General features: G+C 48.9%; 1 protein-coding gene across 2 annotated transcripts; it reads right to left on the reverse strand.

Moving 5' to 3' along the window:
• Positions 1-981: 981 nt before the first annotated feature.
• Positions 982-13,301, reverse strand: PLA2G12B (phospholipase A2 group XIIB). 2 transcript variants are annotated; one of them, XM_063337468.1, is made up of 4 exons: positions 13,067-13,301; positions 6,920-6,996; positions 4,971-5,136; positions 982-2,374 (listed from the first exon to the last, which is right to left on the reverse strand). In XM_063337468.1, the coding sequence occupies exons 1-4, from the start codon at positions 13,299-13,301 to the stop codon at positions 2,256-2,258; spliced, it is 597 nt and encodes a 198-aa protein (XP_063193538.1). In that variant the 3' UTR covers positions 982-2,255. The 2 variants fall into 2 exon arrangements, with proteins under 2 accessions (XP_063193538.1, XP_063193537.1); XM_063337467.1 differs by having other exon boundaries at positions 6,908-6,996.
• Positions 13,302-13,622: the final 321 nt, after the last annotated feature.

The raw sequence follows: 13,622 nt of genomic DNA on the forward strand, positions 1-13,622 counted from the left end.
AGAAGTTTTACTGTAGTTCACACACTGGTTTTCTCCTACGCAGGATTATCTGGTGATTTTCTTGAGTCGTTGGCACCACTTGAAGGCTCAAAAGTTTCCTTATAGAGCTGCTCATGGGGTTTTTCAGATTACCACAGTTTAACTTTGTAGTGAGAAGTGTGCTTATTCAGTAGCTGCCCTGCGTGCAGCAGTCTGTAGTGTTTTGGGATGATCTGAAAGCATTGGAGAAATTATGATTTATGTTAGTGGTGTCTCCAAAGTGTCAGTGTGTGGCTAGAGAGATTTTGTTCAAAACCCTTCAATTTTTCCAGTGTATATCATTATCTGTCATCAGTTGCTTGGCCTGGCTTTAATCTGATATCACTGGAACTATAAAATGCTTTAAGACATTTGCCAGCCAGTCAGCTATTGAGCATAGACAAGATAGATAATTTTTTTAATTTATTTTGTCATTTAATTGTAAAAGTATGCTCACATTTAAAACTGGCAACAGGCACCATTTCACCAATGAAATACAAAATTTGGGATGTGTCTGGAACGAGGAACGTTTCCTTCTCATCCCTAGCCAAAAGTATGTGTTTCTTAGACAGACAATCAGATTGTCTGTCCAGCCTCATTCTCCGATAGACACACACTGTGATGGACCTTGGCAGTGCAGTATTCACTCTCTGGTGGCATTAGCACAGCTGAGAAAGGATGTTATTGTATCTAACCAGTGTAAATTAAGGTCCTCCTTAATGGAAAACATCCCAGTACACCTTGTGTGGTCACTTCCGTTTTCCTGGTCTTCATACCCGTGGGCTCTTGTTGTTTCAATCTGTCTGGAGCCAGATGAATGTCTCCTTGCTGTTCACTGTAAAGCAAAGATGACTGGCAAGAACAGGAATACAGGGCTTAAATAATTTATAGCTCTGTGCAGGCATTTAAACACAAACTAGATGAAAAGTAACTAAGACACTTTCCATTCTTGTTAAATCACTCTTCTATGGTCTTAACTTTTCTGTGGCAGATGGAAGAACATAACCATAAATATGTTTGTAGAAGAAGATAAAGTATTTATGTGGCATGGCACACGCACCCAGTAGCAACTTCCTTCCAACAAGAAACACAGATGAAAGCTGTCTGCAAATGTTATATGCAGATGAAATTCCATATACCTCTTTAAATTCTAATTTTTGCATGCAATAAAAGCTCCCGATAGCAGATGGAAGTATTAACCACGTTTTAGGAAGAATGCTGTCTGAGGCTGCTGATCGCTCCTCAGCTGGCAGTGTCTCTGCCCCACAGAGGTAGCGTGTAAGCCCTGCCGCCTGACAGATAAGCCTCCGGAATTTTGAATATCTCATCCAAGGCAACTGGGAGCCTCCCCTTTCCCTTGTGCAAAAGATGGAGGTGGATACACAGCCATTTTCCGTTAAAAGGCATCCTAAGGGAAAAGCTTTGTTAAATGATATAGGAGGAAAATAATTAAATAGATTTGGATGACGCTGCAAAAGAAAAGCAGCTTCCTCTCCTGAGACTGTGGGAGAGTGCTGTGATTTCACATCTCAGACACAATGGGCTTTGGTCCCCTTCTGCCCAAACATGAATTGTGCCTGTATCAGACACACTTAAAGTCCTTCTTGTGCTTACCAAATCCCCAGATGTTTTGAATAGTTTTAGGATCCAACAAGTATTTAAATAAGCAGGGTTATTAGGGGGTGTAATGATAGGATGGAAAATGTCAGGGATGGGTGTGAGCAACATACTGAAAGCAAATTATCCCTCTTCTTCAGTCTGTCACCAGTGGTGGAAAAATGTAAATAGTGTCCATGGACTGGGATTTTCAGGGGTTGCAGAAACCTAATGCCTTGCACTGCACGTTAGAGGGTTAAGGGGCAGAGGGAAATAATATGCGTGTGTCTAAGCAAATGGGTAAAGTCCCTTGTTTATAACCAGTACGCGTCTTCCTTGCCTCTCCTGAGCAGTCTGTAGAGAAAATTGGCATCGGATCATTCAGGCTGATGGACTTGGAAAGGGGTAGGGCTATTCAACTGCATCTGTGGTGGACAGCAGGCATGGCTGCCCTACATTCGTAGGCTGTCTCCCCTTTCACAGCCCTCTGCCCAAAAGCTGTAGTTGATGTGTATTGCTTGGCCCAGGTCCCCCCATCCTGTGCTCGGCCAGAGGGCTGATGAAAATCACTGTGCTGAAGTGTCGTATCTGAGGGGGGACGCTTGGCAGTGGGCTCATGGAGGCCAGGCATCTGCTCTTCCTCACAATTCATCTCGTTCTTCCTCACTGCAAATGCAGGCGCTCCTTTGGCTGTTCATGAAGGGCCGGCAGCCCAGGGTCCAGACGGCGTTGAACACTGTGTCTGCGACGGATTCACAAGCTGCAGAGAAGGAAAAGATCCATCAGGTACTCGGGTACGTGTGGGGGCTGGGTGGAAGCACCCTAACCTGAGCCCTGCACTGAGTTGTGTGGTGTTTGCAGTTGGAAGGGTGGGCTGTCTTTTTCTCTCTGGCTATTGCATTTTTATAAATCCAGAGGTTCCCTTCTGCTGAACTAAGGGCTGTTTTCTCCCTAGGGTGGCACCAATCTGGCACTAACTTCTCTCCCCTCTTGCTCCCCTTCTTTCTTGCCTCTTTTAGGCTTTTCTTGTTGCCGGATCATTTGGGGCACTACAAATAGTACTGTTTATCAAGCAGATTTCCCAGAAGACCTTCACAGTACTGTCTTTCCTGGCTCCCTCTCCTCTCAGTTGCCTATAGCCACCACTAACCAACCTTCTCTGCCTTTTGGGAATTATAATGCCGGCTGCCAGCCAGCATGAAAAATCCTACTGCGGTTGCAACAGCAAAGCTGTTGATAAGCTCTGCCTGACTACTAGCCCCTCCTCTTCCCAAAAAAACAAGCCTGAAATTGCTTGTCAATAAATAAATAGGCTAGTACCAGGTCTTTTAGGGTCTACTCGCTGGCACAAACATTGATTGCCATATGCGTAATAGGTTTGGGAAGGCCCTGCCTTTGGGACTGCCTCATCCCATCTCAGCCTCTCCGACCACCTCACTCTGCTCCTGCTGTGTTAGGAGTCTGTTCAGTTGGCAGGTGTTGGAGAGGCTGCGGCGAGTCAGTGGGAAAACCAAGGCTTTGCTTAACTGGCACTGCTGCAGCTGGGATGTTTGTGCCCACGTGAACGGAGTGCAGCTGCTCTTCCCCTGTTTTCTCTGAACTCCTGGTGACTCAGTGGAAAGGATCCCAGATAAGAGGTGGGATGGTGGTGGAGGAGGAGGAGGACTGTGTGATGGGAGCAGCCCTGAGGATAGGGGGTGGCAGGTATAGAACACAAGGCAAGAGGAGGTAGAGCAAGGGGAGGAGAGGATGGCTCAGAGGTTCATTCACGTTAGCAATGCTTGTCCCTCCTTCAGTAACTGAGTTGGAGATGCTGGAGGAATCTTAGTCCTACTTGACTATAGGCAGAGGTGTCTTGGCTTAGCCAAGGCATGTGGGTGCTCTTTGACCTTAACTCCTTAGGGCCTGTCTGTTGGCTTCACTGCTGCAGGCAGAAAGGAAAAAAAGAGGGATCTGAAAAGTTGGGAGGGGAAAATCTGAAGAGACAGGAAGAGGCTGGCTGCACGAGAGCCTGTAGATAAGGGTGACCATGAAACACTGGCTGTACTTGGCCTGTAGCACTTATATGTCAATCCCCATCTTTGTTTTCTCTTGCTGTCCTGGACGCTCTTTCCGAACATTTATCTGTGATGAGGTAGGAAGTTATCTGCACTAGTATCGGTGTCATGCAGACTTGCACGTGTGTCCTAATTAGGCTGCACCTTTGGAAAACAAAAGCATATTTAACTATACCTACAGCAGGACATCAGCCGTGGGGATGACCCCAGAGGGGCTTGCTGTAGTTACCTGGGAGAAACTGGTGGGAGCACCACCAGTTTTATTTGGCTTTGCGAATGGGCTGTTCTCAAGGGCTCTGCTGGTTTTTCAAACCAGATCTTCTGTAAAAATCTTTTAACTGTTTCAGTGTCACCTGCTGTTGGTAGGTCTTGTCTCTGCCTGTCCTGCATTACTGCCACTCAGCCTCTCTGCAAGAGATGGATCCCTGCCTTATGGAGGATGGGAACGCTCTGAAACAGCCCCAGGAGCGGCCTGGGGGAGGCTTTCCTGCCATGGCTGACCTCTGGGAGTGACAGGGCAGATTTTTTCCCCCTCCTCGCACAGTGCAGAGGTGCTTGATGTTGGCACAGAGGATCAAGAGGCAGGCTCGGGCTATCACATGTGTAACCTTCACAGAGGTTACCAAATGCAGCCTTTACCAAAAAAGCTCTTCTCAAACTTGCAGACCGAGGCTGTTAAAATTAGGCAAAACCAGGGTGGCTCTTGAGCTGCTGACACGTCACTAGAGCTTTGTTAGCACGAGGGCTTCTGAGCAATCCACATCTTCCCTGCAATGGCTGAGACACCACCCACGCTGTGGTGTGTTCCTGGTGCCATCATCATCTCTTATCTGTGAACCAGATCCCAGAGAGCCTCTGTCCTTGGCTCTTCCAGTCTGTTGGCCCTTGGCCACATACAGGTTTGTGTGTGGCTTACTGGCTCGGAAGGCCTTTTGATCTCCCATGAAGGTGTTTGAACTCTTAGGGAGGGCGTCCAAGGGTTGAAGGAATTGCTTCTAGGGTTTTTTTGTTGTGTGGTTTTTGGTTTTGTTTTTCTTTCCACATGTGTTTTGTTATGTTTTCCAAATGTAAATAATTCTAGGTGTCTAGTCTTGGGACAGAACTCTGTGTGTGTGTGTAGATCTCAGAACCATGTGTTCTCACTCAGCTCTGACCCATCCGTGACAAGCATAGGACAGATCTGCTGCTCCCTACTGCAGATTTATGTTTCTTTTGGCAAGGAAAGGGGTCCCTGCCCGCACTCTCCCATCCCTGCCATCGCTTGTTCCCTCCACAGGGGATGCAAGCCAGGAAGCCTACCTTCCACCTTGGAGACGAACCCGAGGCTGCGCTTGAGGTCGGAGCAGATGGAGTGGAGGCACCAGCGGAACTTGGCATCGCAGCGGTATTTGTTGGCCCCGCAGGTGTCGTAACAAATGTCCAGCTGATTACAGCACTTGGTCATGGCAGGGATGCCCAAATCTAGCTGGAGAAAGAGAAAAAAGAAGCGTCCCTTGGCTGCATCCGGGCCTCAGGCTCAAACAGCTGCAACTGGGTGAGGTTTTGCAGAGCCCAGCTGGCTTCTTTTCCAGAAGCTACTGCTGAAAGCTGGGGCAGCAGGAGGGAAAACATGCTTCTCCCTCACCGTGTATAAAAGTGGTGACAGTAATGCAGGTACAGTGCACGATAGACTGAATTCCCTTCTCTCGTGTCTGTCGCAGGGGATAAACTTCTGGTAGAGAGGTGGGAAACAGCCCCTCCATGACCATTTGGCAGAACTGGAACAGGCTGCCCAGGGAGGTTGTGGAGTCCCCTTCTCTGGAGACTTTCAAGACCCTCCTAGATGCAGTCCTGAGTAATGTGCTCTAGGCAATCCTGCTTTAGCAGGGGGGTTGGACTAGATGATCTCTAGAGGTCCCTTCCAACTCTAAAAAATTCTGTGATTTGCTAGTTCTCGTTTGTCAGAGCTCACCGGAGAGCTTCATGTCCTTGCACGCAGTGGCAAAGGCCCCTTTTCTCTTTCCTCATTTTCCCACAATCTCGAAAGTCCTGCTTCTTGGCCTAACAAATCTGCTGTAAGTGTTATTAATGCCTTATTTCTCACGGATGCACTTGCAAAGCCCAGGACAAATACAGCTTGGTGAGGGGAGTTCTGCTTGCTTGGAGGTAAACAGCAAGCTTAGCTAATAACCATGGGGGTTGATGGGGCAGAAGGCCTGTGCCCTGGAGAGACTGGACTCATTAGCTTGTTATAAATTCTTCCTCTTTTTGGCCTTCCTTATGTAATATTTAGAAGGTGAGTTTTTTCTTCATTGCGCTCAGTGCTGATGACTGCCTGCGTAAGCAGGAGGAACCACAGAAATGCCCACAAGGTTTGCAATGAAATGTAGTTTAAGGAACTAGTCTAACATCAAAAATGGGCTCTAAAGGGAGGGAGTTTCAGAGAAGGAATCTGCCTAATTGCTGCAGACTTCATGTGCAGCTGTAATGCATGAGCTAAATAGTAATTCCTGCTCTTAGGGCCTCCTGGGAGCGTTTTTCCTGGCAATTCTAATATGATTTTATTAATTGCCTTTAAAATAACAAGTGGGTGCAGTATTAAAGCTCACAGGTTTATTTCAGTGCTTGGCAGAGGCAAAAGGCATGAGAGGGGATGAAGGGCCAGGTGTGGAGGATGCATTCCAAGTATTGTTGTTTGCACATTATGCTATGTCGCTGAGCTGCCCAGCGTTGAACATGTTCCCTGTCCTATCACAAGAGCATAGGATTGATCAGGGCCTTTACAGAAATAAGTTTCTCCACACTGGTGCTCTGCTTGGCCACGTACCCCATTTTCTTCTTCTAATGCTAACCAGCTCAGGAAGCTTTCTCTTTTGGAGCCTACTGAGACAAACAGAGCAACAGGCCAGTCCTTTGTAAATGTAACTCCTGTCTACATGATTCCTGTTTCACTGCCATCAGCACTTGAGATCTTGATGCCTCCCTGACTGACAGTAAGTTAGGCAGTGACATGTTCACCTTGCTTGCTGTCGGCAGGCAGCCATGCCTTTGGCAGTCCCGGGCAAATAGCTTGTCGCCTAACATCACATAAGTGACATCTCCTCCCTTTTCCAGAGCTCTGGCTTCAGCTGTGAAGAGAAGCCGTCACACAGTTGGTGCGTAACACAGCTACGCATTTTCCTTCCCCAGTATTATTAGCTAGTTACTGTGGTTAGAGAATCACATCATTTGGGGTTTGTGGGTGTGACAGTACATACACTTTCGGGTACCTTGAGCCCCAGGAAATAGGAGCTACAGCCATTGGGTTCTTGGGGCTTGTAGTGAGGTCGCGGCATTGGAGCCTTCCCTGAGAAAGAAAGGAAAAATATTAGGAAAGCCGATTTTCCCAAGAGTAGCACCAAAAAGCAAGGAGTGTCAGGCAGCTCCCCTCTAGTCTGCATCCTCAAACATTTCATTCTCCTCCAGGAGATGCAGGAAGTGAAGGACAGGTACTGGAGCTGGCTGAGACACTGGCCCTGCTCTCAGCTTGGTTCTGTCGAGGCTTTAAAGCTTGACTTGGCTCTTGTTTCCTCTGGCATGGCCACTGGAGCACTGTGTTGTGTGTGAACTGGGTCCCCAGCACTTCTCAAATGTTCAGACTGGGCTGAGTCCAGCCTTAGGTCTGGGACTCTCCCCAGCTCTTACAAATGGTCGAGTCCCTCTTTGCAACGTGGGGTTTTTGCAGTTGAGCAGCCCTCCGTGCTAAAGCTAGTGCCTCAGACCTCCCAAATCTCCTAGGAGCTTTTTCACATGCTTCCTGAGAGCTCTGCACAGCTGGGATCACCCAGCTGTGTTTTTAACTCCTCCAAGAAACAACTAGCTTAGCAAGGGGATTCCTTTCCATTCTCAGTTCATTCTGAGTGTTGGTGAGCTATGAATCTCTGCAAAATTGTGCTAGACCTTGCATATCTGATCTTGCTCAGAGTAGGAGGTCGTCTTGGCCTGTTTTCTGCGTGTGGTGATGCACTGCCACGTTTCGCAAATAGTTTCTATCCCTTTTTCTCTGCCCTCCCTTAGTATGCTTCTTAATATGCATAGAGGAGCAAGAATTTCCTCTGTGAATAATTTGTCCAATGTAGAAAGAGATGATCAGCAACAGCTTCAGCAGCAATTTAATCTATAGCAATTGGTAGGCACCCAGGGTTGGGGTGGAAGCGAGACTGGTCTATTCCCTGCCCTGTCTCATCCTTTTTCTCTCATCCCTACCTGAACCCCCATCTCCATCTAACCTAACACCTCCGGTTTGGGGATGACAAGTCTCCAGGCTGCTTGTGTGCCTTGACCCAGCTGTGCAAGGAGCAAGGTGAGAGAGGATTCTCCCCTGGAGAAGTCGTGGAGTCACGTTTCTCTGTACTGTGTCTTGACTTGTGTTCAGTACTTGTTCCGTTTCTGGCCCAGCTGGATTTATAAAAGGAGGATCTCAAATGCAGAGTGAAAAGTGTTAAAACAAGACATTTGAACCCTGCTCTGGGAAAACTTTGTAAGCTGTGGGAATGCTCCAACAAAAACATGTGTGAGTTGAGGCTTCTGCAAGTCCATCACCTCTAGGGTTAAGTTTCTGCTTCCCTGAGCACTGCTACAGATTTTATATAGACATAAAATAGATCTGATTTAGTCCTTTAGTCAGGATTGGGTTCTTTTAAACTTGATTTCCCCTGTTTTCTTATTGTCATCACTGATAATCATTTAAGACGCTTTTCTGTCAAGGTACCTAAAGTACCGATGGTTAATACAGCCATAAAACTACAGTGTTCTTGAGAAGACCTCACAGCCAAATGCCTCAAGAAGTCTTATGTAGGAATGTTCCCAGCACCTTCTAAATTAAAAATTGCTGGAGTGGTTTTGTTTAAACAACAGATTTGCAACAAACAAACAACAAACTGAAATCCTGTCCAGCTGTGAGATGCCAATAGCAAATTTTCTCCAACCCTACAGAAACGCAGTGTGCACCAAGGATTTAGCGGTCTGCAAGCCAAGATAAAGCTCTCTAGTTGACATTACCACCAGGTGATGGCATTTATGTGGGAAGGTATTTCTCAGTACCGCAGCTACTACTGTGTTTCTACCTTTTTGGCCCCTTTTGAATAGGTCAGATCTGCTTCATGCTCCAGGTGTAATTTTCTAGCGCAGAAAGCATCGTTATTTTGAGCAGGTAGAGCCGAGTTAACAGTAGACAAAAAGCACAAATCAGTTGGTTTCAGCACGCCATCATTATAGGATTATTGTCACACCAAAACATAACTCAAGTCCATTGAGGTACGCTGACACAAGGTATTTTCTGAGTTCACGACACACTGCACATTACACTATTTTGGTGGTTATGCTATAGAGAGAAGGAATTATGTCTAAATATGGGCTAAATCTATAACCCAAGGCTCCCAAGCAATATAATGAAAGGAGTGCTGCACCCGGGTCTCAGTGCAATTCACAGCCTAGTTGCTCTTTTGGAAGGGGGTGAGAATTGGGACTCAGAATTCGAATGTTCTTGAACTGAGGTAGGAGGCAGAGGAAAGTTCAAAATCCAGGGTGGATTTTGCAGGATGGGGTCAAATTTTAAAGACTTGCTTGTAATACTGATGATAAGTTATGTTCCTGCAGCACTTTGTCAATTAATGGCATAAGGTGGCAAGTCAGAGTAGGAGTGAGACGGGATATGGAGATAACTGAGTTTCCAGAGAAAATCTTCCATTAAGCTGAAGTTACAGCTATTATAATTTCTTAGAAAGTTGTCCTGAGAAAAACGAAATCTCACTTGAGAATTGTGGTGATCAACAAAACATTGAACTGCCTTCAAGAGGAGCCCTTGTAGGAAATCTGCCCCCCTGCTCTCTGAAAAACAAAGCTTAATCATTTGTGAAGTGCCCCTTCGTGAACTCTTTCTCAGCTAGATAAAGTCCAAGACACCACAGTTAACCTCTCTCCCACATCTTGTTTTCTAGCTAACAGGAAGACAAAAGCAGAGCAGAAATAGTAGGCGTTCCTGACGCTATGTGAGCATTGACTCAGTGCTCTTGTTATCGTTTGTTGCTTGCCCATCCTTATTCCTTATAGGGCACATCCGTGATGGAGATGGGACTTGGTGGGTGACACTGGCTGTTTTGCTAGCCGTGTTTCACCAGGGCCCTGTTGTGGTCTGTCTGCTTGTTTCAGGGCAGCTGGGGAGAAAATACCAGAGGCCAGCTGCAAGCACAGCAGGACCTGCGCGGGAGCACGCTGAAGAGCCATGCTGATGTGTAGAAGGCAGCACTGCTGAGGAAGCCTGTTCTTCGGAAGAAGATATATTTCAAGGCACTGCCTTGTTGACGCGGCCTTAGGGGAGAACTGAAGTTGAGTTTGTAGTGGGAAGCAAGTTTCCCTGATGCATTTTAATATCTCCAGGCTGTTGTAGCTATGCCAAGAGACTGGAAACCAGCCAACTGGCTACAACAGCTGCTAGCACTGGAGGAGGTCTCAGACACTGCAGTACTGGTACCCTGGCAGAGGGAAGGGAATGTATTTCTGGGTGAATAGATGGTCTTGGGGCTCCTTGCTGTTTTGTGTGGTCCATTGTTATTTCTCTGCCCCAGGCAAGCAGGCTTCGGGCAGATGTGTCCCATACTCACCACAGCCTTTTAGCACTGTGCTGGAGAGCCTGACTTGGAAGGCTCTATTCCCACAGCCTGGATGTGCCTCCTCATCTTAGGCCCCTTGGGACCAAATGCCAGGCAAAACATGAAGTCCTGCCTGGCCCGACAGCTGAAGGAAGCTATCAAGGGACTTACTCCCAGTTCAGGCTGTTTCCCCCGTGAGATGCCCAGAGAGATTTTGTAAGGAGGAAATATTTACCAGCCAACGCTAGTGTAACCGTAATGTCCTGATTTAAGGGAGTAATCCATCAAGTTGTTTGTTTTCAGACCTCACTAGCTGCTGAAAAATCAGGAGGAGAGTCTTTACAGCCAGAACAGCCAAGCACTTCGTGCTCAGCTGAAGATGGATGTGGCAATCACAGGTGAGTCCTGACCTTTATTGTGGCAAAATAAGCTATTATCGGTGTCTCTTGGCTGAAATGAAAGAAAGTAGAAGGCATAATTTTTGCTTTGTGGCTGGGGAAAAAGCAATCAGGCCCTGATTCAGCAGCAAGATGGTAAAGATACTTTGTGTTCATTCTTCTGGGCACAGACACCTGGTCTCAGTGGTTTAGGATTGTCCCTGCCCCTTTTCCACTTGCAGTTTGCAATATCTGCGCTAGAGACCAGCACAGGCAAATGGTCCTGGGAGGGTCCAGCAAGACCCTTGGAGGTATGCAGGCAGCGTTTCAAGAGTTTCCTCCTTCAGCCAGTGATTAATGAGTTGTTCAGCAGAGGATGAGAACAGGGCTAACAATGCTCTTGCTCGTTTTCCTTTCTAGGTGAAGCATTTCTCCAGTAAGACGCAGGGTGCTCTAGGGAGCAGGACGGCATTTGTGCCGCTCTGTGGAGATGCTCTTTCCCCCTGCCCAGGAGCGCAGGGTGGTGGGGACAGCGGCAGGGAGAGCCCCAGCCTCAGGACGTGCCCAAGAGCGACGACTTCTCCAGGACTTGGCGAGTCCTGAGACTCCCTGAAATGAGCTGGAGAGGGGCTGCTTGATGGGCAAATGGCCTCATCCTGTGCGCTGGCGTGATGCCATGGTGTGCATAGGGGTCTCCTCCTCCAGATGCTGCACCCCGTGGTGCCACCAATGGGCCCCACAGAGCAGCCGGGGCCCTCCTGAGCTGCTGCAGAGAGGCAGCACTGGCTGGGGAGTGCCATGGGGCCCCAGGCTGAGGGACTAAAGCTGCAGGGCTGAGGGACCAGGGCCACTGTGGGGCTGAGGTGCCTGGCTTGGTGCTCCTTGTTTGCTGTTGTGTGGGACCTGGGAGGCAGAGCTGGCAGGAGTAGGGCAGTTATGAGCAACCTGGTCTAGTGGGAGGTGTCCCTGCCTGTGGCAGGGGGGTTGCAACTAGATGAACTTTAACGTCCCTTCCAACCTAAACCGTTCTGTGATTATATATGTATAAAAATTATTTAAAAACAAAACAATACAAAAAAACCCCAACAACTTTAAACTCTCCTTGTGGTCCCACTTCAGCTAAGGGTGGCCTATCTGCCCTCTCTCTCTGACAGGGAGCTCGGGTCCCAGCCCTGCAGCATCTGTTTCTTCCGGCCCCCTCGCTGCTGGCCTGGGAGGGATGGGAGGTGCTTTCCTCTGGCTGCATCTGTGGGGGAGTGTTACAGGCAGCCCTGCGCAGGCTGGAAAGGCACAGCCTGTGGTCTGGAAGAAATGGGATGCCAACAGACTGAAACTGAGTCAGTGGGATCTCTCCAAAGCAGGGAGTCTGTGTCTGTGAAAACCAATGCTCAGGGAAGGAGGAGGGTTGAAATCGCCTCTGTGCTCACAAGCAGCTTGCCCAGGTGGTCACTAGGGACGTGGGATGAAGCTGGGGGGCAAAGGGCTGTCAGGCAGTTGTGAATGGGCAAGTTGAGGTGACAGAGGATGGTCATTGCTGTGGGGAGAGTTGTAGGAGGCTGGGGAGAGTACACAGTCTGTAGGAAACCTCCTTGCTGTTCCCAAACAGGTTGTTTCAGCGTCAGTACCCTGCTGATGGCTGGTGCTGCCTGTGCCTCCACCCACCTAGCGCCCCACAGACCTGCACCGTAGGGGTCTGCCTCACTGCACCTCTGCGTGCCCAGTCCCTGCTCTCCCTGAGATGTCACCTCCTTTGTCCTGCCCCAAGGACAAACCAGGCTCTTCCTTTTTGGTAAATCACTCTAAAGTCCAAGGCGAGCAGTAGCTGCCTTGTTCCACCTTGAGTACTAAAGGTTCCTTTATGGTGACAGCAGGTCTCATTTACCTTCCTGTTATCTCCCCTCCTCCAGCCCACGTTATTAGCCAACTCGCAACTGCTGAATAATGACACTCCAAGGTTGCTGAGATTAGGGCCGCTGGCGACACTAACAACCCTTCTGAGTCAGGTCTGCAGGAGCTGCTCGTCCTCCCCTCCAGGGCTTTGCTGCCGACCATGGTCCTTCTCTCCAGGGGTCCAGGCAGCTGGGCAGCCTGGTTACCCATATGCCCTTCCTGTAAAACCTGTGTCCTCTCCTCTTGTCCCCTTGCACACAGCACAGTGGCTTCAAGAACAGGCTCAGGCTGTTCTTGAAGAGAGGGAAAGATTGAGGATTCAGTGTCCCCGTGCTGGCACTAGCAGAGGTGTTTTGACTCTCTGCAGTGACTTTTCTGTGCTGGGCAGTGCAGGGGGTCAGGTCGTGGATAGGAGCTGGTTGTGGTCTCGGGGAAGGGGAGGTGCTGCGTATTCCCACACAAGAGGGAAAGAGGGGAAAGGGCAAGGAGAGAGGAGCCAGCAGGAGCAAGGTTCGCTTACCATATCGACATCTGTACTGACAAACACCATTTTTACCCCCAAGCAGTTCCAAGAAGGAGTCGAAGTAGCCGTTAACCGTTTCGAAGCTGTCCCGGATGGTCCCGATGCCCCAGTCTGAATAGAATGACTCTGCTTGGGGAGCTTGGTGAACGGTGTTCTCCTGTGTTGTTTCCTCAGCGCATTGCCCTAAGCCCAGGGTCAGGCACAGAACCACTGCCTCGAAAAGCAGCCGCATGCTGCGGTCCAGCTCCAGGCCCCGGAGCCCTTGTCCAGGCAGATGTGCAGGCAGGAAGGAGTGGGAGCGATCTGTTGTGTGTAGGAGGCAGGTAAGCACCCCCTCTCCCCTGGACTTTAAACACTGCCGAGGGAGCCGGCATGAGGTCACCACAATCAGAGTGCAAAGTGCACCGGGGAGTTTTGGACCGAGTTTGTCTCGCAGAGAAACACTGGGGTTTGAGTTTGCACAATCCCGCTGGAACAGGCTCAGCCCCTGCGCCACCAGAGCTTCAGCTTCCCCAAAAGGGACGACTCCCTGGGGCGCTGAGCGGGGTCTGTG

Source organism: Chroicocephalus ridibundus, chromosome 6 (assembly GCF_963924245.1).
Source record: "Chroicocephalus ridibundus chromosome 6, bChrRid1.1, whole genome shotgun sequence".
Lineage (NCBI taxonomy): Eukaryota > Metazoa > Chordata > Aves > Charadriiformes > Laridae > Chroicocephalus > Chroicocephalus ridibundus.